Genomic DNA, 23,748 nt, shown 5'->3' with positions numbered 1-23,748 from the left:
GGGAGCAAATCAACCTCTGTTTATATGGACTCAATATGTTGTGTTAATATTCCCGGCCTTCAGGCGGCCGAGTGCAGAGGACGTAGAAAAACATTCAGCTGAAAATAGTTTTACAGTTGGGAGACTCTGCAGGGCAGTTTCCCCCTTTGTACGATGAACTGCATTTTTTCCCCCGTACTCCAAACCACATTTCCCTCGTGTTTTGATCTTTGATTATAGATAAATCAAGAAAAAATGCCAAATATTTTCTTAAATGCACTCTTTTTATTTTTGGCCAGACAAGAAAGACATTTGAAGATTGTGAGATAATCGATATAAAATATGATTATGAAAACAGTGTGTAGTTGCACTGATAAAGCTGTGAGAAAACATAAATGTTCACATTTATTTGCTGTTTCCTTCAGAGCATGCAGCTCCCCCAAAGAAACCCCCTCGACCTGGGGCCCAGAGCCAAGTGGGCAGTCTGGCCTGTCTAAATACTGGAGACAGCTACAACGATGGAGTCAAGGTATACACACACACACACACACACACACACACACACACACATATGCACATGTATAGGTAGTGACATACAGTAGAGGGAACTCATACTGTAGAAACACTAAATCAAAAATCAAGTACGACTTTGAGGGCTTGAGGACAAAAACACTCCCACAGACATATTCATATAAGCAAAGAGATATAAAGACACACCTATAAGATCAGCACCACACCTGAAAAATACATGTACACACAGAGTTACACATTGCACGTTTTTAATGCTTAGAGCATTAATATTTTCCTTTTATCTTCTTTTCTCTTTACTGTTCCCTCTCTCCCTCCCCTCCTCTCCCTGCGCTCTGCCTTAATGTTGACCGTAGCCCTGGCGGGTAAGCAGCACACTGTCTGTGTGTGTTTACTGTGCGTCTTGTCTGCTAGTTGGTTCACGCATCAACTCATTCGGTCCATCGGTCCAACAAATCAAATTCTGATCATATAGAAAACAAATGTTCTGTATCTGTATGTCTCATCGCTGCGCTCGTTGTGCAGTCAGATTTCTTGTCTCCGTCTCCCCTCCCTCTCCAAACTAACATCCATATCCAAACGGTTTTCTTGTACTAACAATATTTAACACTCTGTCACACTGAAAATCCTACTGAATTAATTTCCCCTAAATACTTAGGACAACTTTTTGAACTAACTAAACAGTAATGACACAATCTTGTAGGCTAGAGAGTATACCTCACCTTATTAACAGAGGGTGTTGTGTGTTGTTTAGATTGTAAAGGTGCTTTGAGACTCATTTGTGATGTTTGACTTCACTTGAGAAAACAAACTCATTTTCTTATCATTTTAACCATTTAACTTCTCAGCGAAAGCAGAATATACATAAGTAAGTGATACGTGATCCTGTGAGAAGTAACGTAGCTCTGGAGGGACAAGTGGGTCGAGTATAATAAAGAAGAAACATGGATTCAAGTGCAATTCACAGTATAAACAGAAAAAAAGACTTCTTATGATGAATCTGTTTGAAGATGCCACTCCTGCCTTACCAGTTTTTGATTGTCATTATCATTATTGTTAAATCTGTTACTTATACAGGTTGTCTCATTGAGATCAGATCTCCTTTTGAAGAGATATGTGTATATATGTATATACAGTTTATCCATAAGCAGACACCTAGATTCAACAGGGCTTACAATTAAATTGTGTGACACTGCCACCTAGTGGTCAGGGTGGAGAACTTCTTGTAATAGCAGCAGTTTATCATCAGTTCGTACTAAGTCACACCCAGTCAGAGATCTGAATAAGTTACTGACATATTCATCCCTTCAGTCACCTGCTCATTAATCTTCTCATTTCTCCTCGTGCTGTAGTTTGTAAGGTCACAGTCCTCTGTGGCGTTTCTTCTCCACCAGGGTCACACAGTGCATGATTCATGTGCATCTCTATAATCATGCAGGATTCGCACCAGCAGCTCTGACAACAATGAATACACCTCAGGGTGGTTTGTTCATAGGGAGCTCATCATTTCACCTGCATTGTCTCGGCAGGCTTTCTGTCAGTCGCTCTACGCGGCGCTGTAGCTCTTTGTTCAGTAAACCTGTCGTCGCTGAGGTTTTCTTTGTTCTCGTGGTTCAAGCTGCAGCCTCAGGAGATCAGCCCGCCCCCCACCGCCAACCTGGACCGCTCTAACGACAAGGTGTACGAGAACGTGACGGGATTGGTCAAAGCTGTGATCGAGATGTCGAGCAAGATTCAGCCGGCTCCTCCTGAGGAATACGTTCCCATGGTCAAGGTAACAGAAACCCTCAAAGCGTGTTCTCCTCGGCAGCTTCCACTGAGTCGTGAAACTGGGTCTCTGCTCAGCTGAAGGCCTGAACGTTTCACAAGGTTGCTGTTGAAGCTTTATAACGTCTTTCCTCGAACGGGCCAATATCATACTCAGCACTGCAGAGGGATGAGTAATTTGTGAATCATCTATCAACCAGACTCTGCAAATGTGGCCTTTTAACCTCACTAGGTATTGCTTTGAATTGTGGGAATTTAGTAATTGAAGTCTCATCAGAAAGCTTGAATGTGTCTTAAAATGAATTATTGAACAGATTTCTTTTTTTTTCTTACCCATCATTTTGATCTGTTCTGTCTGCTTTTCTTTTTGTGTATGTGTGTTTCAGGATGTGGGTCTGGCACTGAGGACGTTACTGGCCACAGTAGATGAGACATTACCACAACTTCCAGCCAGCACACACAGAGAGGTACAAAAAAAAGAACACTTTCTTACACATTCACAACATGAATGTATGCTTGTTTATAGTCTGTTAAAACATTTCAGTTGGTATTATCACTAGATTTTGGTTATTTTTTTATTTTTTTTTGTGCTAACTTGTGTTTAACAGATTGAAATGGCACAAAAGCTGTTGAACTCTGACTTGGCAGAGCTGATCGGGAAGATGAAGTTAGCCCAGCAGTATGTGATGACCAGGTAGGTAAACAGCAGCCACATCACAGGACGCCAAGATTAGTTTTGTTTTAGTGCCACTGCCTTTATATTTTTATGAAATCATGCAACATCCATGCAGTGGATAGAAAGTTTAACTTCGAAAAGAATATTTCGGCTTTGATGTGTTTTATGTTTGGTTATTTATTCTTGTTTCGTTTAATGTTGTCTCCAAATAGAGGTAGAAATACACATACAGTACACACTGACTTTTTTTTATACTACCACGCCAGATTTATACATTGTCTTTAAAGGGATAGTAGCATTTTTTTAAAGTGGGGTTGTATGATCTACAAATAGCCCCTAAGTACTTTAATTGCAGTAGAAGACTCTCTGCACTCCTCCCGTTAGCAACGCCAGCCCATAACCCTGCCCAGAAATTTACAACATACATTGTTGTGAATGGACCCAAAGAAACGGCCTATTTTCGTGGCCTAAAAGAGGTTTTACCTGAAAAAAAAATAGACAGTTCCATTGTTCGCTATAATATAATTTTTTCCAGCCCCTCAAAGTGCAGGAAAAACGCTGTTTTTTATTTGGAGCTAACCAACTGCTGATCGGCGGGCGCTAACCCTGGGCCGGAGGGATACGTGAGTTGGTTAGGTCCAAATAAAAACTGCGTTTTTCCTGCACTTTGAAGGGCTGGAAAAAATTATATTATAGCGAACAATAGAACTGTGTATTTTTTTTCCAGGTAAAACCTCTTTTAGGCCGCGAAAATAGGCCGTTTCTTTGGGTCCATTCACAACAATGTATGTTGTAAATCTCTGGGCAGGGCTATGGGCTGGCGTTGCTAACAGGAGGAGTGCAGAGAGTCTGCTACTGCAATTAAAGTACTTAGGGGCTATTTGTAGATCATACAACCCCACTTTAAAAAAATGCTACTATCCCTTTAATATCCGTTTACCCAATAGTAAACATCTGTCGTATATTGACTGTATTTGTCTATGTTTTTGCTGTGTCCCAGTCTCCAGCAGGACTATAAGAAACAGATGTTGACAGCAGCTCACGCTCTCGCAGTTGATGCCAAGAACCTGCTGGACGTCATCGACCAATCCCGGCTCAAGATGATGGCCCAGTCCCGCCCACACTAGCCATACTGAGCCAACCGACAGGAGCTGGTCCGCTACTTGAGGAAAACGGCGTCGTTGGCGGCTCCTGTTGGCAGCGGTAGAATAAAAGACTCGTGGATTAGTGACGTCAGGTGGCGACTCCTGATAACGTGAGAGCAGACGGGAGGAAACGACGGCTCTGTTCATTAGATGTTGAGTCCCGCGTAAACCGAGGTCGTCGGTTCATCTGGGATTAAACGCTCCACCACTGTGACTTTCTTAATACAAGAACAGAGCAAAACTCCTCCTGAATCAGGGACTTGGCAGCTTCACACACTCTCTGGACTGGGTTACAACGATGAGAGGAGGACAGGAATATACTGGTGATCTCTAAACTGTGATGAGCCGGATTCCTGAGGTCAGAGGTTTCAAAGGCTTAAAAAAAAAAAAACCCACCACCATCATCATGTGAGCGATCGGATCTGGATTTGTCGATATCAGATAGATTAGTCTTTGTGGAATCTAACTCTTAAGCAAAGCCATCAGAACCTGATCAGACTGCGTTTGATCTGCAACATATCTGCATGAAACTTCACAGTGGGAACGGACTTGGACATCAGTCAGCAGCCGTGTCAGTTTGTTGATGTCACGTGTTTTTGACCCCCTGGATGTGAGCTTCCTCCTCCGCTGAAATACCTCCTCCACCACCACCACCACGGACGCTCGTCGATGGGCAGATCAAACCAGATGTTTGTTTTCTGTTCAAGCTTTGGTCGTGTGCAGTGCTTTTTTTGGTTGACGCTCCAAAAAACGTGATCTCACAGTTAAGACGGTCTCAGTTTGCCCTCTATTGCTCCTCCCTTCTCTCTCCCCCATCCGTTCCCGTCTTCCCTCCGTCTCACCAGCTTTTATTTATAGACTCAGAAATTGCAGAGGAGGAGGAGGAGGAGGAGACGGAGGGAGAGACGGGACGAGCGGATTAAAACTTGAGGACAGCGCAGCGCCGGTCTACTGCCTGAAGAAAGAAGACACTACCCTCCTCGTTCCTTTCTAGTTCACTCACTTTTTCATTCTCACTGCTCCTCTCCCTCCTGCAGTCTTCCTCAGCTCCTCTCTGAGCAGGTTTTAAAAGACTCCAAATGTGAAGAATCCAACTCTGTCTGGGTAAACACAGCAGACAGGAAGCTCCCTAATCGCACTCAGTTTAGCCTACTCTTTTTTATCGGCTGGCTCCATGTTTTTTGTGTTGTGTTAAACAGTCACAGTCTTCTTCCTCGATACTGAAAATTGTTTATAACTTGGAATAGAAGCAGATATTCAATCCCAGCACTGACTCTGATGAGCAAAAATGAAAAAAAAAAATGAAAAAAAGATGGTGGACTTTGAGGATTCAGTTCAGAGTGACTGGATTCTTCTAGAGGACATCATGTCTCAGACTGGTCACTGAGCTCGACTTTAACTATTTCTGTGAGGACAGCGTCCCCTCCTCTGTTTTTCTCCTCACCTACAGTCCCAGTATAGTTCAGCTGTTCCTCATGTAAGACGGGCGGGGTCACACCTCTTTCAGCCCCTGAAGCCACCGGTGTCACAAAGTAAATTTCCCAGCGACACAGACACAGACACAGACACAGACAACCCTCACAACTGGAACCTTTGTGCTTTGAGACTCAGTTTCTGTCAGGTGTAACACTTTGCAAATGTCCCTCCCCAACAACAGTCTCCAGGGAAATAAACACACATACACACACACACACACGACATGTGGAGCCACATGACTGGAACTTCCAGACACAAAACACTGAACTGAAACTGCAGCAGATCACACGTCTTTGTTAATACTGACCCCACACGGAGTATGACATACTGCTATATGAAATATACTGGTGACTGTACTGGTATAGCATGATATACTGGTATGGAGAAGAGCATATTTGCACAGCAAACAGCATTTTTTACTCTATTTTACCCAGATTTGATTGCCAGCAATGAAACTATCAAATATCTGGGTGTTATAGGGATAAAAAAATCTAAAAAACAAAAAAAACAAACAATCTATTTTATCTCCCCGTTGTTGTGTAAATCTGCTCATGTTGGTATATTGTAAGCTATACTGGTGTGTATCACTGGTGAATTGTACAGAACTCGTACTAGTAAACACTGGTTTTTATTTTGTCTTCTGGGCTAAATCAGCCATCTTGTCAAATAGGAGGAAAAAAAACAATGAAATAAAATAATGATGAAATAGAAATCTGTCTGTTCGGATTTTTATCTATGGTAAATAAAATAGAAAGAAAGAAAGAAGCATGGGTGACCATCATCTAGTTAGAGTTTTTATTTTGTGTTAATGTTGGTGTTGACAACTCCATGACGCTCCACATTGTGCCCCAACTAATTCACATTTAAATATTTTTTCAAAATCAGGACATTGTAATGCTTTTGCTTGATTTACATTTTTTTTTTATCACAAACTACACGAGCTACAATTATATCCTGAAAAATGGAAATAAAAATCCCATTTTATAATTTATTTAATTTATCTTTGAGCCCCAAATTTGACTGATTTGTCCTACAAATACTGGATATTGACAAATTAAAGCCATATGTAAAACATACTATTGTATATATTATAAAACATTTATATTAATTAAAGGCATTTTAGGCTGGAGACAGACCAACAATATTCAAACATAGTACAGCATCATTTTCATAATTAGGTTCAATATTGGTCAGTCCTTAAAAAAAACTTATACTTGTTCAGTCACAAGTAACATTTAGTTTTCATTAAAGGTATTGTCAATATTTTAAACATAATCTGTATTTACAGTGGCTTTAACAAGAATATAATTATAAGGAATTAGGAAACTGAATTTCTTTTACATGATACAGTATATTACACATGAAGGACTGTACAGCTGAACCCGGCCTCAGTGGAACAGCGTCAGCAGAGCTCCTACGGCCAGAAGTAGGAGAGTCATGTGAACGTGAACAGACTCGGCTCCACTGAAGTTACACAGGTCGAAGGTGTTGCAGCAGCTCACTCTGTTTCCGTTTCCATTCTCGTCCACTGAGGCCGACGCAGCAGCTCCTGCACATGTGGCCCTGCTGGCACACTGCTTCACTATGGCTTTGTTTAAACCTGGATAACACACACACACACACACAGAAACACACACATACACACAAACAACAGGGTGGTGGAGCGAGTTCTTTTCATTGATGGAGGCTGCAGAGTATCAGGTCAAAAAGAACTGAGCTCATTCAACACATATAGGACCAAATCTTTTATGATAATTACATGAATAATGATAAAACATAATAATAACTCTTCAATAAACAACCAAACCTGTCACGTACTATGTTCATATTTTATACTATTATCACAACTGTGTACTGAAGATCTGCTGCCCTGTGTGGTCTTGTACAAAGATGAGATTCAGTGTCGTCACTGTTACCTAATGTGTCCACAACAGTCATGCATGTGTCCAGCGGCGCCTGACATTCCTGAGTGCCCCTGTTGCATTCTTCATTAATGGCAGAAGAGCTGCACACATAGCACTCCAGTGACAACACTGCAGATGTGAGCAGACAAAAACACACAAATTAAAAAAAGAGAAAGAGATCTTGGGGAAAAAAACAGAAGAAGAGTAGATTTCGAGATGCTTTACTGAAGCCTACAACAGACAGAAAATCCAGTGATAAAAGCCGAGTTGAAGCTGAATTAATGTAGCCATTCCTTCATTATCCAAACCGGTTAACCTCAAATCATTTGATATTCCAGTTTGACTATAGAAAAAGAAACTTTTCAGACACACCATAAGTTTACGTTGAGAGGGATATACAGTAAAAATACAGCTACTCCCACAGACTGTATTGTCAGAACCTGTCTGGCTGGCCTGTTTTAATTGTGATGAGAATGTCATTAATAGTTCCTCCCAGAGAATTTATTCTTTTGCTGTCATCTGTCATCAGGCTGATGGATGCGTCACAGTGGACACACTAATAGTTAGACAAAATACATGCATTATGTTGCGATGAATTCCACAAATAACTGCAGAATTCACAATTACAGTCTCCTCCATTTATTTTCTTGCAATTACTCGCAGAGCAAAATGACCCAAACGCAAAATCTACAAAGACAAAGTTTGAATTAAAAACATTCATATTTCTGAAGCGCATCAAAAAAGACTTTAATGTTATAGCACATTTTCAATATGAGTGTATGAACCTGCCTGAAACAAATGGCAAAGACACTGAAGGTCTTAAGAACAAGACTAAACCAATGACACAAGTTAATAATTAGTCAAGATAAAGAAAGCAACACTTTATCGCAATGTAAAAATGTGCAGCGATACACTGATACAGTACTTCCACCTTGATGAGAAAATCTCTTGTTTCTGTCAATAAATTCTGTGCAATGACACATAATCATAACTGCATGTTATATAAAAGGTCTGTAAAGTTGTTCAGATTTCAGATTTAGCAAAAGAGACTGAGACTGACTAAAGGATCAATTCACCTTCAATTATTTGGAGTTTCTCTAAACCATTACCAAATTTATATTAATGACATTGAGAGATGAGCAGTAAATCAAAAATGATTTAAATCACTGAACTTATATTAAACTGAAGTTTGTTTATCCACCCTTACCCCTCCTGTAAGATTTACACACACGTCACTGCCTCTGAGCTAAGTCCTACATTAAATCTCCCCTGACATTTGACCTTCAGCATGAGTTTATGTCCATACCTGGAGAGAAGAGGAGGGAGAGGAACACAAGGCTGAGGAGCATCTTCACAGCAGGTGTTGGCGACAAGTGAACCTCCTGTATGTCAGTCAGAGCCACTGTGCCCTACTCTGTGTGTGTGAGAGAGAGACAGAGTGTATGTGCGTGTGTGTGTATGGTTTCTATTGTTTGTCTTACAGAAGCACTTGACCGCTGCAGTCCCACCCACAGCTTCCTTAATCTTGGCACAAACCTGAAAGCATCTCATAAATGTCTTCTATCTCGATATATTTGTGCGTGCATGCGTTTGTGTGTGCGCACAGGGGACATTCCTCGATCTTGCTTTGGTTTCACAGATACCTGTTATTTATCTACTGTCAGTCACAGTCACAGTGTGGCTCATTGAGTGACAGCAGCTGTGAACTGAAACACAGCGTGTGTCTGTGCAGGCTGAGGCGACAAATATTATGTCATGTCTGTTTCAGCTGAACCAGTGCAGCAGGACTCAGTCAGTCAGCTGCTTGGCTTTATTCTCTGTTGTCAAGAGGCAACTCCCATTTCTGTCTCTCACGAGCCTCTGTGAATAAGTGAAGCAGCAGAATTCAACTAAGCATAGATCAAGTCACATCAGTCAACATGGCTTAGTTTTGTTGCAGCCCTTTAAGCCTCTGACAACAATCTTAAACTTTAAGGCTCTCTGATTAAGGTAAAATCACTTCAAAATAAATCCTCGTCACCGTCTTGCGTGACTGTAATGGCTAACTTTAAGTTTAAGAAAGAAAAAAACTGACAACAATCAATTTATCTTCATATCTGTCATATCGCATGCATCCAGTGTCAACAGAGGAATGCACCATCACACACCCACACCCACACCCACACCCAGTACACATCTACCACACGTGCACATCCAACATGTTTTTAAAGCATGCTCAATAAATAAAGTAAACTTTCAATACCCTGAAGCCAAACCTAAATCTCACAGGAATTTTATTTATCAGATTTATAAAGACAACAAAAACAAGCACATGCATACACACACATACACTCCCTTTAAATAATCAAGGGAAGTAGCTTCCTCCACAGAAACTGACATGAATACCAGTCTGCTGTCTCTTGATTACACGTGTTGATAGACACACAACACCTGTTCAACTGTCCGTGCACACACCAGCCTTTTTTTTTCTCCATATTATTAAAAAAATACAAGCACGGTAGTTTTTCAAACCAATGACAAATAAAATAATACAAAATGAATCATTAGATTTTTATAAATTCAAGCAGTTCAGTTGGCAAAGAAGCAGAAATTTAGCTTTAGGTGTGGCGCAAGCTCCATACAAAAAAACGATAGAATAGAATGTGAATAGTGCATTTTCAATGGTATTTATGCCTTTTATTGAGAAATGGTCTTCAATGAAGCAACTATATTGTATGTTTCAAGTCAAAGTGCATTTTATTTTATAAAATGCACTTATAAATGATTTTATAAACACATGCTTGGTGTAGTTGTCTATCACTGATATTAACCAAGTCTTTTTAATAATTGTGTGAGAGTAGGACTAACTCAGTGTGTGACACATAAAGAGGAACATCAAGAAGGACAAAATACAAAAAAAGACTTCAGGTACATGAGACTAACATTAGATTGATCTAGTTGCATGATCGATCTAATACCTCAGCACTTTGACGTCAATACAACTTGAGGAGCTGATGAGGGACTTATCTGCAACATCAACCTCAAGTCATTCATTTTTCTGAAATGGCTCATCATCAGAAAAAAAATCATCGACATCCAGTGTCACAATGCAACATTCAAACCAAAGAGCATTTTCTCAATTTTCAAGTTTAGGGCCTAGGACCTAAATACTGTATGTTGCACTGAGTAACCCTAACTACCTTTTTTTTTTTTTTTTGGACATTTTATGCCATTATTAGAGGCTGTCCAAGCTGCTGCAGACAAACATACAGGGTATACTGAATGTTTATGAATCTATACAAAGAATATGTGAATTTTAAAGGGAGAATCATGAATGCAGGTTTTTACAAAAGCCATGTTAAGCCATGTTAAGCCAGGAACAAAGTAAAGAGCTGAATCAGTCAAAAAGTCCAAGACCAGTTAAGGAAGATGTTGATTAATGAAGATCTTGCAGTTCAAAGTTCCATCCTTAACAATATACCAGGAAGTTTGTGCATGAAGAGCAGGATCAAGCAAATGCTGAAATCAGAGAGATAATCCAGGGCAACGTGCAGCAGGGAGGATCTGTAGTAATAATAATAATGATAATAATAATAATAACAATTCACTGCTGCTGTAAAGGGGGATTCGTCAGTACCAAGGAGAGAGCAGTGTCCAGGTCTCTGTATCACATCTTCAAGGATAATTGTTGCCCCTGTCTTTTTCAAAGATGAGTTTTCTGTCTTATTGTACATTTGTGTCTGAAAAGAATTCATTACTCCTCTCTTCACTGAGTCTTTATTTTCTTGCTGTGGGTCCCAGAGTCTCGTCGTCTGGCCTTTCGTGCGTAACCCCTGGTGGAGATACGATGGTACTGTTGTTATATCACTTCAGCTTTAAGCACACACACGTAATTAAAACAAATATCAATCATGCATAACATTCACTATTGCAGAGGCTGACCAGTGTATATCCACGTTCTGTTGTAACAGCTCACCCTGAGTCGTAGGTAATTTAATTAAGATATATGGATATACTGTGTAATAGCAGCAGGCATATAATACACAATACAACAGAAACATCAGAGAAAAAATAAAACAGTAACAAAAAACTTTGACTTTGACTGATTTGACAAAAAAAAAACCCACACAGATCATCCCTAACATTCAAAACATACATCACCAGTTTTAATGTTATGGCTGATTTGCGTATTTAAAGCAATTACTGTAGGGGAGAGTGGGGTAAGATGAGCCACTTTTTGTATTCAGGATCACTACATCAAGACAATTATAGTTTTGTTGCTAACTAACACATCTGCATATTCAGGATGTTTTGCATCCCCACAAATTAACAGAATGAGTGTAAATATAACTGTTTTTAAAATATAACATGTTCAAAAAAAGTGGTCTTGTGATAGGAGTGGGGTAAATTGATCAACCCCCCCTTCTTTCCTTCCATCCATCTCCTACCTCCCCCTTTACTTAACATTTCATCTGTCCAGGCTACAGGTGAACACAAACTGCAGGGACTTCCTGCTGAGCCACCAACTCACTGAGATTTGGGGAGTTTTGCAATTACGTCGCATCTTGGGAAGAATCCCAGAGATTTTTCTTTGAAAGTAAAGTTTGGCACACTATAAACAACTTTTCCTGTTTATAGGAACATACTTACTGTAATCACAAACATACCGAATATTGATTTAATCATTTGGACATATACAGCCAAAATACATTCATTAAGTGTATAGGATAGGTGGCTCAACTTAACCCTGGCCAGATGGATCAACTTACCCCACAGCTACCTCAGCTTGGGTTTATTGCTCCCACAGCTAAAATGGTGCAGTTTCATGCTAGGTTTACTACCTCATGTTGTAGCTCATAGATACCACAACCCATGTATAAAACAAATTTACAATCATCTCTTTTGGTCTAAACACAATTCTCATGAAACTTATGATCGACAAAATTCACTCTTGAGGGTGAAAAATGATTTTTTTGGTCATAAATGTTAAACCACTTTACTCACGTGGTTCTAATCTTCACAGACTCCATGAAATGATGCCTGCCTCCCAAATATTTGGTCACATGCTAACTTTTTCCTATAGTTTCCTAGAAACAAGGGGTGGGTCAACTTACCCACTGGCTCACCTTACCCCACTCTCCCCTATATACAGGGAAATAAAGTTTCTGTGAAGGCTAACTGTGAGTGTTTACACTGTTTACCTTCGCTGGTAGAGGTAGAGGAGGAAAAGGAGCTCATCTCTGAAGCAGGAGAGTTGATGCAAGGAGGAGAAGGATCCAGTGGAGGAGAAAAAGGAGGCACAGCTGCACAGATCTGAGATCAGTGTGTTCACTCCCTGGTGGAGAAGAGGCAAGGAAGAGGAGTAAAGATAAAATGCTTCTTTTATCTGACAGAAAAACAACAAGCTAAGTTAAATTCACTGTAATATAGCCGTACTCACTCTGTACATCAATACTGTCCCCTGCAGGTGGCTCACAGACTTCAACTGATCCAGAACAAGGGGGCGGAGAAAAACAAGGCAGCGCCAAAAGACAAACAGGAGAGACCGGAGAGGACACGCTTCACTCAGCACCATCGGCAGATAATGTGGTAATTAACACGCTGATAAAGTTTCAAGTAGCAGAACAGACCTTGTGGTTAATGAAGAGCTGCGGAGCCATAGAGAGGAAGCCAAAGGCGTACACTCCTGACAGGAGAGGCAGAGCAATGATGTTGACAAATCAACTAATGAATCATACATGAGGTTATTTTCACTGCTACAAACAAAAACGATGCCATGGTGATGGATATCAGTGAACTCACCGGTCACCAGGGTGTTGACCAACCAGGAATAATAACTGTCATCACAACACAATTTAATGTTAATTTAATAATCAGAAGAAGGTACTGGGTGTATTTACTAGTTTTAAATATACATGCAGTGGTCAGAGACTCTATAGTGGATGAACTTCAGTCATGGGACTAGGGATGTCACGATTATACATTTTCTTGGTACGATTATTGTCAGAGAAATAATCACGGTACTACGATTATCACGATTATTCTGCATTAATTAATTTCACAACACTATGAATGTGTAAAATCAAATATAGTCAAAATATAATGACATTACTCATTGTTTACACAAAATATTTCAAGTATCTATTAATATATGACCAATTCTTAATCCCCAGGGGAAATGTTTGAAATATTCAGGTCATAAATTGTCATCTATACCAAATGTTTGCGTTTATCTTAATCGTTTTTTGTTTTGTTTTGCTTTTTTTTTTTATTAAAAATGACAAGCTAACATTTAAATTCCTACCAATTCAATGTTACGTTGGACCAGTATCTGTGCATTTATCTTTATTTTTGCGCACAACTGCTGATAAGGTTCCAACATCATCTTTTTGGGAAAGTAACGGTATTTAGGAATCTTTACGATTAATTAATTGTGGCGTTTAATACCACGATTAATTGTGAAAACAGGTAATTGTGACATCCCTACATGGGACATTTGGTGTCACTAGGAATTAAACACTGTGTATTAAAGTGATGTGAGAGCTGAATGATGGGGATCAGCTCACCTCTTCTGACGTAAGTAGGCCAGTGAGAAAATAGCTCCACTGATACACAAAGGATAGACCAAGTAGGACAAGTATCTGGACGCCTGGAGTGAAAACCACAGACAAAACACTGACGTTGGAAAAAGAAAAAAAAAAAAGACTGAGACAGACTGAGTGAGACAAGACAGAAACACATTCATACCTGTGCATCATAGTCCACCGTCTTTCTTTCCTCTTCATCCATCTTATTTAACTACACAGTGAGAGAGGAGGAGGTCTTGGATTAGAAATGAATGGATCGATTATCACTTATTTCTATACAAACTTAATCATATTGTATCACTCGATGCAGATGCTGCGTTTAACACAAATGGCAACTGGACTATTACTCACATGAAGCTTGGAGCTTTTCCACTGCCACTGGATCTTAAACACTTTAAACACTTTCCAAACCTGTGAGGACGACAATTTTAGTGGGTTTTAAAGTGTCTGTTCTGATTGTGATTGTTGCAGGAGGCACTAGATAATAATATATACAGTACCTCCACACAGGCTCCCAGTCCGACAGGGATCAGCACCAGCAGACTGGTCTCCTCCAGCAGGTGGAGGAAAATCAGCAAAGTGCTGAGACTACGCCACAGAACTACAAACACAGAGGAGGAGACACAGAGGAACATTTAGACCTTAAATTATATTGTGTCAGCTTTATCCAGGCAAGGTCTTTATTCATTTAGTTTAATGTTGCTCATTATTGTTGATGAGCCCTCATATGCCACAGCCAGTGTAACAAAATCTTCTTTTCTAAATTATTTTCTTACCGGACTTCCTGGACATTCCTGCCATGCTCTTCTTTTTCCTCCACGAGCTGATGTCATTTTTAAGAGCCAAGAATTCACAGATGAGCTGCAAAGGAGCCAAAACACAGCACAACACAGCTGCAATGAGACAATTTTATGATTTTTTATATGAACAGTTACATGTTTTGTGAGGTGTTACACAGTCTTACCTGCAGAGCTGTGATCAGTGCAGTGAACACTAACAGGTAAAGGTTGGATCCCATCAGAGTTTCTTTAATTTCATCAATGTTTTCCTCTGTGAAGCCTGAATAACACAAAGAAGCACATGAATCAGTCCAGGCTTCTGATTATTAGACATTAGGAGCAACACCTCCATAATTAAAAATATCCTAAAAATTATTTAAATTAGATAAAATCAATGTATTTAGAGAAAATACATTGCAAGAATTTTTTTTTACAAGTATTTACACTTTATCCAGGTCTCAAAACTGTTACATACTTTGAAATTGACTCCTATGTTACAATGAAAAAGATAAATAACCCTGAACCTACAGTAATAAGTACCGTTAAAACCTTCATTCACAAAATCATCACATCACAAAGTATCTGTTGTCACATAAGCTCACCAAACTGCCGTAGAGAATAAACCACATCCTGCAGATGAACCCAAAACCTGAACCCCCGCAAAGAGATTCCCTCATAGGACACAGTCAGAGGGAGCTGAGCGGTGCTGCTGCTGATCTCCTGTGGGATGGATAAATGTGTGGTCGTATCCGTCCAATTCAAACACTCAGACAGAAGTCAAGAGAAATGATTTGAACTGTGTCTTTTAAACATCTCTTCCTACCACGAGGTCTCTGACTCTGACGCTGAGTTCATTAACCAGCAGCAGAGGAAGGTAGATCATCTGTCGGCTGTCCTGAGACCTGCAGCCAGAGACAAGAAGACGGCTTCAGTCAAACACACACGTTGGCTCAGGGCAGAGTGGTTATTTACAGGCTGGTGGACTCTCAAGAGTGAGTAAATATAATGAACAAATATACACATGCATTTAAATGACATAGTATACAGTGACACCTCTAAGGTAGTTAATAAGAGACAGGGTTTTTTTCTTTAGTATATCAGCATAGTTTGTTTGATGAACAGTTAATCCTCCACTCACAAGTGTGTTTATATAGAGTTCAAATATCACCTGATGCCGCTGTAGCATATTTTCTTAAGTGTGTAATTAATGAAAAACACAGTGATGGTATTGCCATAGTGGGCAAACACAGGATCAATAAACAAACAAATAATGACTCAACTTTGGGCTAATCTTTGCTTTTTCTTGTGAAGGTGTGAGATCATTTTACCTCCTGAGGACAGAAGATTGAGACCATTTTCAAGACCATTACTGTCTGTATTCAGTACCAGTACTCATAATTATCATATGGCTTGGTATTTACGTTATTCTTCAGCTAAAAAGAAAATATAATCTTATATAAAATCTATACCATATTTAATTGAAACAAAGTTTGGATTGAACAGAATAACAACACAGAACCTGCTAAAGATCTCCCTGTTTTGACACTGGTGCAACCACGTTTTTCAGAGGGTTACACAAGCATATACTTTTGTGGGACAATTTGAATTATCTTACAGTAAAGTTATTGAATTACATTAAACCAAAGTGAGCGAGTGACAGAGAGACAGTTGCAGTTAAAAAAAAAAAAAGTCCAGGGGCAGTGTTTAGCTCAGTTGGTAGAGCACCCCCCCCATGTGTAGAGGCTATAGTCCTCGCTGCAGGCGGCCCCGGTTCGAGTCCCGCGTCGGACGGCCCTATCCTTATCCTGCGTGTCATCCCCCCTCCTCTGCTTCCCATTTCCTGTCACACTCTGAACTGTTCTATCTAATAAAGGCATAAAAAGCCAAAAAATATACTTAAAAAAAAAAAAAAGTCCAGCTCGACTGAGACCGAGACAAGTCCGAGTTAAAATCTAGTCTAGTCAAGACCTTGTGGCCTCAAGTACCACCACATTAACTGTGTCTTCACAGTGGATTGGAGGCGACAGTGACTCGCTATCGGAAAGTGACAAAACAAACTGTGCTAGCTGGTTACCATAACTCAGGTAGAAGAAAAGACGTGATAGGAACTTGTGTTAGCATTTGCTTTGTTTTCCACATTGACGTCAGCTGAATGTTATCCACAGAAAATAATTATTGAGTGCCTAAATGCTTATCATTATTACTGATATTATTCATTCTATATATGGTTTTATATCACAAAGTTTAACTTGGATTCTCAAATAATGTCATGGTCTCACTGATTTTCTGACAAACAGCCTTTACAATCTGTTTTACTCCATGTCCTCCGGCTCCAGACTCTTCATGACAAGCAGCGATGATAAAGCAGGAGTCAGCAGCACTTTGCCTGATCACCTGGCTCTGACCTCCAAAGCTTCCTGTGGACACTTACACCCTCATGTAGCGACGCACGTCACTGGGAAGCCCCGCCTTGTTGAAGGTGAAGTCCTCTGACATCATGGAGACGGACAGGTGAGGTCTCCAATGGGACACAGGATGCGGGATACTGGATCTCTGATGGAAACAGAAGAAATAACTTGCCTGGTGACTTTGTGTCTGAATGTGTGCAGGTTGAAATAGGAGCGCACGTTGTGTGACGGAAGCTGAATTGCATTTCACCTTCTGCGTGTCTCCCTGCCTCTGTGTGTGTGCGGGAGTGATGTAGGTGGTGAGCTGAGCTGCGTAGTGAACTTCTCTGCTGTCCTCCAGAGGTGAAACACCAGCCCTGTGAATGTAAACGACTGCATACAGAGTCCCGTTAGCCCGAGTCTCCTCTGGGAGAGGGACATTCACCTGTCTGGAGAGAGAGAGAGAGATGTTTTGTGAAGGACAAATTGTTTTATTCTTATTCTATAACAGTGTTTACCAGTTGCTCATTGATTGTCCTATGTCCTGTACATTTCTAACTCCCATTTGCCTAATATAAAAGCTTCTGTCTCCACAGTTGGTGATTATGTCACACCCACCTTTCAAATGTGGAGTGTGGATCAAATGAGTCTATTTTTACAGCGAGGTTGAGTTGGCTGTTGTCTGGCACGAGGCAGGTGAAGACACTCATCTGGGTAAAAGTCAAGAGAGTTAAAAGTCTGTATTTATCCAAAAGCAGTCAAATCACAGGGGAACAAAAGATGATCTGGGAACAAAAGACCCAGATCATCTCCAAAATATACATGCAGGGTATGCACCGAAATCAAATGAATCTTTTAGAGATTTTGTTATTATGATGCAGCATTGAAGCAGCTAAGGTTTTTTTTAAAGCTTTATTTAGGAGATCATCAGTAAACATCAGAACAATAAATCTCTGAGAGGATTAACTCCATCACTTAATCACAATGAGCTTCAAATGTGTCTGAATAGGCTACAGAATCTCCAGTCTTCATAAATAGAGACAGGTTGTAGACTGTAGTGCATAATGGATATTGTGACCTTGTAGCAGTTCAAGCTAAAATCAATTATGTTATACATTGCCATCCAAGTTCACACCTGATTTGCCGGCAGCAACATGCTGGTTTATAGCATGATATAAAAAGGCAGAGGCTGTTTATTTGTTTTAACTGTATGATCAGGTCCGTGCCGTCTTTAAATAGATCTTGATTTATCCACTGAGCCTCGTGGGGTTTTGAGTAATAGGAAAGAGAGGCCGGTGCTAACCTGCAGTCTGGGTCTCGCTGTCAGGTAGGAGGCGATGCAGTGCTCCCCCCTGCCTCCATCGCAGGGCTTGGTGTTGAGGAAGCCGTACAGCAGCCAGGCGGTGTGCAGCATGTACACCACAAACACACCGAGCAGCAGCTTAGCGATGGAGCTCCTCTTCTCGCCGCCGCCGCCGCCGCCGCCGCTGTCCGCGGGTTTGGAGCAGCACGAGGGGAACATAGCAGCTGCTGGGCCGGGCTTTAAGGCCGACAGAGTGGTTACTGGTGAAAATACGGGTAGTGGTTGAGCAAATGGGCGAAACTGTTATAATATGATCATATAGCTACGGCGTCAACACGATAAAATCCCCACGCTTCCTCCGTGGCACAGCATCCTTCCGGTGATGAGAGAGAGAGACAGAGAGAGAGGGAGAGAGGGGGTGGGTGGGTGGATAAGGGTGGGCAATCCTCACATAGACCTTTATTTTGGTAAACAAAATGGTAAAAAAAAAAATAATAAATGTTTTTTTTATGAGCCCTCTAAATTAAAGATTTCCAGATTGGTGAGTTATGATGTTTTGTTTCCCTTATTGCTCATATAGCCTATAAAACTTGCTGTTCACGGAAATTAAATTAAATTAAATTAGATTAAATCAAAAACACTTTATACTCTTTTTCTAAAGGGATAATGACTGTTTTCATTGATTTTATGTTGTTTAGTTCGTTACCTAATGTTGGTTACACATTGCCTACAAGCCTATATATTTTAAAAGATTTTGACTTTTTGTCTAAAAAGCTAAAAGTCTTAAGATAATTAGTAAATTAACTGAACAGCCTATTGAACAGCACAACATGGCTGCACTTTAAGAATGACAGGAAACATAATCGCAAAGCAGGCGATATGAAAAACAAAAATACAAATGTGCAAAATGTAGCCTAAATTACAAAATGAGAGGGGAATGCGGTGTCCGTGCGCTTGTTCTATGCACATGCGCGCGCGTGCGTGCGTCACTAATTGAGGCATAATGACGCTAGGCTATTAAAGGGCCTCATCAATCACACACATTAACCTCACCAATCACATCTCCCCCTTATCCCCTCATGGACACGGACCAACCCGTGGCAAAACCTGCGCTGTAGGAAGCGAACCAGGTGGAAACACGGAGGATAACGGGAGAGAAAGTTTGGATATGGCCCTGGAGGACCAACTGCTGGGAAGAGCCCCCCTAGAAATTGACGTCGACCTGGGAGGTAGGACAACTTTTAAATTCATTATAGGCTACGTTAGATGGAATGATTTAACTAGCCTATTGATTAATCAATCATTAAATGCTGTCAGTGCTTTTTAAATTTAGACCTGTTAAGTTTTTGTGGAATTCAAACATTCATTAATAATTAATGTGGTGATTTTAGTTTGAAGGCATCAAATTGTGCAAATATTGTATCGAAATTATTGTAAAGTATGGTGACTGGGCCAAATTTCATAAAATGCCCCAAAAAATAGCCTCACGTGCATCTTGGAGACGATGGAACATTAGCTCCGAACGTCATGACGTCAGCGTACAGGACGTACAGGTGTAAACACAGCAGGACAATCTGATACATTTTGTACTACTCACATTCATAAACTTATTGGCGGGTTTTTACCCAAGTATGCACCAAAGTGTTCACGATGAGATAAAATGGCAGGTGTCATAATTTAGCTACTTCTGTTGCACTGTTATTCACTCAAAAGTGGCAATAGTGGTAGGCCTAGCTACTTTGATAACTCTGAAAAGTGTGCAGCATATCGTGCTTCTCTCTTCCTCTTTCAGTTTCTCTGTTAGCAATTAAAAATATATATAATAATTACATTGATTATATTTTAGTTTGACTGAAATTTGTTTGATTTTTCAGGCCTTTAAAGAACAATGAATGTGCATGATAGATTTATACTTTCATTCTTAAATTTCAGAAGTTGTTGATTTGCATGCACTGACTTCAACACTGTGATTTTAAATGTACTGAATTTATTCGAGTTCCAAATCTTAGAATAAACATTTACATCAAGAAGGCTCAAGGATCTTCTAATTGCTAATATCTAATGACACATGACACGTGTTCTTGTTGTGGTGTTGTAATGTTTTATGCAACATTATTGCCTATCACTGCTGTAACCTCTTCCTTTCAGGCGGTGGGGACCACTTCGTTGGACATCTGGCTGAAGAGGACCTCCCAGACTACGTGTCATCTGATGAAGAGGACAGTGACGTGGAGGAAGGAGAGGTCTTTGTGTCTGAGGAGGAAGACTGGTCTGAAGACAGCGTCGACTCTGGGTATGGCAGCAAGGATGAAGACAATGAGGACAACGAGGATGACGAGGACGACGAGGATGACGAAGGACTTCATCTCCCTCTTGTGCACCAGGTCCCACCTGCTCCTGCTCCTGCTCCTGCTCCTGTTCCTGTTCCTGCCCCTCAGCAGCCGATCTTACTCACACAGATACCGCAGCTTCTGTGGCTGCCTGAACAGCATGAGCAAGAGCCTGAAGAAGATCTTGACTTGGTCTCTCACAGACTTGAGGACTGGATCAGGAGGATCAGGGAGGAGACCACCGCTGCCCAGGTAAGTCCTAAGAGGCCACGTTGGAACGAAGAGGAAACCCCAGACTGGGAGCCACAGGTACCTGTTCCTTCTACCTCAGGCCACGGCAGAGAAGAGGACTGCAGGAACTCACTTCCCTTCACTTCACCTCACCTTGGAGCCTCAGGCAACTCTGATTAGAGTCTCCTGAGGTTCAACCTTTCATCCATTAGCTATATCTGTACAGCTATTCTCATAGATATATACACATAGATGCCGCCTCTGACGCTGCTGTCCATTGGAACGATACGTCACCGCCGCCGCCATCTTGAGCCGAGGGAAGCCGTGTCTACTTACTGCATTAGGCAGAGGTCTATCAATCATTAAAATCACCATAACTCACTGAATATTCAACCAATTTTCAAGCCGTTTGGTTTATTATAAATGTCAGACACATTTATGATTCAACAACAAAAAAAACAAACTTTTTTTAAAAAATTGATAATTTTTTTTTTTATGTAGGCTACACTTACATACTCAGACACACATCCACATGCATACATACACTGAAATTTGTTCTACAAGAGTCTGACTGCTTGTCAGATGTATATGTCTATGGCCAGAAACCCCGACCCAAGATGGCGGCCGTGTTGACATGCCTGACAAGCCCGAATGCGGCATCTATGTGTATCTATGAGCTTTTCTGACTTGGCAGAGATGGCGATGCCGCAGGTAGCCTTCGCGTCCGGCAAGGTAGGTAGTTCCCTAGGTAGCGTCTTGCACCAGGGGCCGACTGTACCTGGTGGCTGGATCATCTCTTGGAAACCCTGAGGGCTAGCCTTTGCGTCTGGCTGGGTAAAGCCCCAGGTAGCCTTTGCATCTGGCGAGGCCTTCAAAGCCCTATAGTGTCTTGCACAAGGGCTTCTTCGTACATACGTATGGTTCATAAAGAGATCATCGGAGCGCTGTAATCTTGAAGGCTGGAAAATCAACAGGTAGCCCTTGCGTCTGGCGAGGCTGCCAAAGCCTTAGTAGCATCTTTCACCAGGGCCTACTTCTACATTTACAACATTGGATCAATTTTGGGTTCTGTGTTTTCCCCAAACACATTTGGACATATCGACAAGAGGAGTCGGGAATCAGTCCAACACTGGCTTTACCCTTTGAGCCACAGTCACCTAAATATGAGTCTCAGGACATCTTTTGACTCCGACCCTGCAAAAGAACCCACACACAAAACACCCAAGAGCAGAAGTGTGTCTGTGACACATAATGTGAGAGAAATGGGAGGAAGTATGTGGATCCTTTTATCCTGTTTACTTTGTTGTTGTTTTTTATATTTCCAACTATAACTCTAGATACCCATTCTGAGGTAAGTATCGACAACATTAGTAAGGTAAGTATCAACAACATAAAGAAACGTGTCATGGTTGAGACCATTCATTTTGGGACTGCACAGTCATTCAAGGACTCTGGAAGAAGATATCAAAGATATATTCTATGGATACTTTTACTGATGGCCAAGAAAATGTACTGTAAATATCTGTTTATCTGTTTTTATTTCATTTCATTTCATTTCATTGCATTGTATTTTATCTCATTTTATGTCCTTGCTGTTTTAATTCATGAGGTCCTATGTCAGTGAATGTTCTTTTGTGTCACTAATTTTGCTTTAACATATTTAATGGCAGCTAGATTATTTCTCTCAGTCTCTCAGTTGTTTACCAAACAAAGGTAAGTTGATACCTAACAAAATTGCCAAACATAAAGATTAACAAATTTTACTACTACCAATATTTTTTTTCTTTTTGTGGCATGCGGATCTGTGAAGGATGGAGCACTTTAGAGGCAGCTGTTCTCTCTAGGCCTCAGGAGGATAAAAACTACATCAGCGTCCACACCATGGAGAAAGAAACTGACCAGATGAGGAGGATGGATGACCACAGGACAAACTGGAGAGGGGTGGTTGGTGTTTTTCACTCAGCGATGTAAGTCATTCTCTCTCTAAGACCAAAAACTGTGACATTAAATTTATTAATTGAAGCAAATGCTAAAATTTTACTACGTATTCATTACTTGTTTGATATTTCACAGGACTTGTTCTGTGTCTTTGGCTCCTGGAGCAGCTGAGAGTGAACGTGGACCAATCAAATTATTCCAAAAAGACCCAGCACCAGCCACACCTTTGTTCAGATCAAGACAGCCAAGAAAGAGATGCAAACAAATAAATATTGTAAAAGTTATAACTTTAGTGCTGTTTGATTTTTTTCTTCAGATTTTTTTGGTGAGTTTTTGTAGGCTAACCATATTGCACCAAAATAGACATTTGGTACTTTTGATTTCTTTACATGTCTGAAGTGAAGTAGGCTACAACAAGCTTAGTCAGAGGAATGAATTTTCTGTGAGATAGTAAACCGTGCGTCAGCTCCTCGGCTGTCAACCATGTTGCACTGCTGCATGCAAAAAACAACTTTGTATTTGGCTGTGTGGCCATAAAGGTGAGGCAGATGATGCTTCGTCCAAGTGTTGCTTTGTCCATTTAAAATCAAATAAAGATTCACCTTTTTGAAAATTTCCCCCCGTTTAACAACCAAAATTCAACACTTCTGTCAGCCATTTCAGGGTCTTTAGACTCTGTAATCGGTGGCACAATACAACTATGTGTTGACAGTAAACAAACAAAACTATTCAAGTAGCC

General features: G+C 40.6%; 4 protein-coding genes across 30 annotated transcripts in view; 2 read left to right on the top strand and 2 right to left on the bottom strand.

Moving 5' to 3' along the window:
• The window catches only part of LOC146972253 (focal adhesion kinase 1-like), a 61,742-nt gene extending 55,459 nt beyond the window's left edge, over positions 1-6,283 (top strand). For 24 of the 25 annotated variants that reach the window (XM_085802269.1, XM_085802258.1, XM_085802263.1 and 21 more), the window contains 5 exons: positions 405-508; positions 2,126-2,281; positions 2,661-2,741; positions 2,883-2,968; positions 3,951-6,283. In XM_085802269.1, coding sequence (XP_085658395.1) covers positions 405-508; positions 2,126-2,281; positions 2,661-2,741; positions 2,883-2,968; positions 3,951-4,077 — 554 coding nt within the window. In that variant the 3' untranslated portion in view covers positions 4,078-6,283. The remainder of the gene's footprint in view (positions 1-404; positions 509-2,125; positions 2,282-2,660; positions 2,742-2,882; positions 2,969-3,950) is intronic. The other variant, XM_085802273.1, reaches the window with a different exon arrangement.
• A 390-nt stretch (positions 6,284-6,673) lies between these two features.
• Positions 6,674-8,824, bottom strand: LOC146972252 (uncharacterized). The gene is made up of 3 exons (XM_085803337.1): positions 8,782-8,824; positions 7,488-7,604; positions 6,674-7,171 (listed from the first exon to the last, which is right to left on the bottom strand). Exons 1-3 carry the CDS (start codon positions 8,822-8,824, stop codon positions 6,960-6,962), a joined length of 372 nt encoding a protein of 123 aa, XP_085659463.1. The 3' UTR covers positions 6,674-6,959.
• Positions 8,825-11,105: 2,281 nt separating this feature from the next.
• LOC146972251 (lipid scramblase CLPTM1L-like) lies at positions 11,106-18,869 on the bottom strand. 2 transcript variants are annotated; one of them, XM_085802246.1, is made up of 17 exons: positions 18,511-18,869; positions 17,826-17,917; positions 17,479-17,656; positions 17,252-17,373; positions 15,644-15,722; positions 15,423-15,540; positions 15,006-15,100; positions 14,818-14,902; positions 14,542-14,642; positions 14,393-14,452; positions 14,202-14,252; positions 14,021-14,103; positions 13,257-13,291; positions 13,085-13,140; positions 12,895-12,939; positions 12,656-12,789; positions 11,106-11,287 (listed from the first exon to the last, which is right to left on the bottom strand). In XM_085802246.1, exons 1-17 carry the CDS (start codon positions 18,727-18,729, stop codon positions 11,221-11,223), a joined length of 1,620 nt encoding a protein of 539 aa, XP_085658372.1. In that variant the 5' UTR covers positions 18,730-18,869; the 3' UTR covers positions 11,106-11,220. The 2 variants fall into 2 exon arrangements, with proteins under 2 accessions (XP_085658372.1, XP_085658371.1); XM_085802245.1 differs by having other exon boundaries at positions 11,109-11,287; positions 17,252-17,656.
• Positions 18,870-19,656: 787 nt separating this feature from the next.
• Positions 19,657-23,296, top strand: LOC146972250 (uncharacterized). 2 transcript variants are annotated; one of them, XM_085803336.1, is made up of 5 exons: positions 19,657-19,739; positions 20,659-20,803; positions 20,895-21,092; positions 22,916-23,038; positions 23,174-23,296. In XM_085803336.1, the coding sequence occupies exons 1-5, from the start codon at positions 19,679-19,681 to the stop codon at positions 23,178-23,180; spliced, it is 534 nt and encodes a 177-aa protein (XP_085659462.1). In that variant the 5' UTR covers positions 19,657-19,678; the 3' UTR covers positions 23,181-23,296. The 2 variants fall into 2 exon arrangements, with proteins under 2 accessions (XP_085659462.1, XP_085659461.1); XM_085803335.1 differs by lacking the exons at positions 22,916-23,038; positions 23,174-23,296 and having other exon boundaries at positions 20,659-21,298.
• The last annotated feature ends 452 nt before the right edge of the window (positions 23,297-23,748 follow it).

This window comes from Trachurus japonicus, chromosome 16 (genome assembly GCF_045865225.1).
Source record: "Trachurus japonicus isolate A0001 chromosome 16, Traja_1.0".
In the NCBI taxonomy this organism is placed as follows: Eukaryota; Metazoa; Chordata; class Actinopteri; order Carangiformes; family Carangidae; genus Trachurus; species Trachurus japonicus.
Note: the sequence above shows the minus strand (reverse complement) of the source record. Positions and strands in the feature narration are given on the sequence as shown.

Excerpts from the sequence above, each read along its gene's own strand:
- LOC146972252 (XM_085803337.1), bottom strand. The coding sequence starts at position 8,824 with ATGCTCCTCAGCCTTGTGTTCCTCTCCCTCCTCTTCTCTCCAG. Across the intron at positions 7,605-8,781 it reads CTCCCTCCTCTTCTCTCCAG|TGTTGTCACTGGAGTGCTAT; the intron begins GTATGGACATAA and ends TCACATCTGCAG. Across the intron at positions 7,172-7,487 it reads GACTGTTGTGGACACATTAG|GTTTAAACAAAGCCATAGTG; the intron begins GTAACAGTGACG and ends TGTGTTATCCAG.
- LOC146972251 (XM_085802245.1), bottom strand. The coding sequence starts at position 18,729 with ATGTTCCCCTCGTGCTGCTCCAAACCCGCGGACAGCGGCGGCGGCGGC. Across the intron at positions 14,453-14,541 it reads GACTGGGAGCCTGTGTGGAG|GTTTGGAAAGTGTTTAAAGT; the intron begins GTACTGTATATA and ends TCGTCCTCACAG. Across the intron at positions 11,288-12,655 it reads CTCTACCTCTACCAGCGAAG|GGGTTACGCACGAAAGGCCA; the intron begins GTAAACAGTGTA and ends TATCTCCACCAG.
- LOC146972250 (XM_085803335.1), top strand. The coding sequence starts at position 19,679 with ATGGCCCTGGAGGACCAACTGCTGGGAAGAGCCCCCCTAGAAATTGAC. Across the intron at positions 19,740-20,658 it reads AATTGACGTCGACCTGGGAG|GCGGTGGGGACCACTTCGTT; the intron begins GTAGGACAACTT and ends TCTTCCTTTCAG.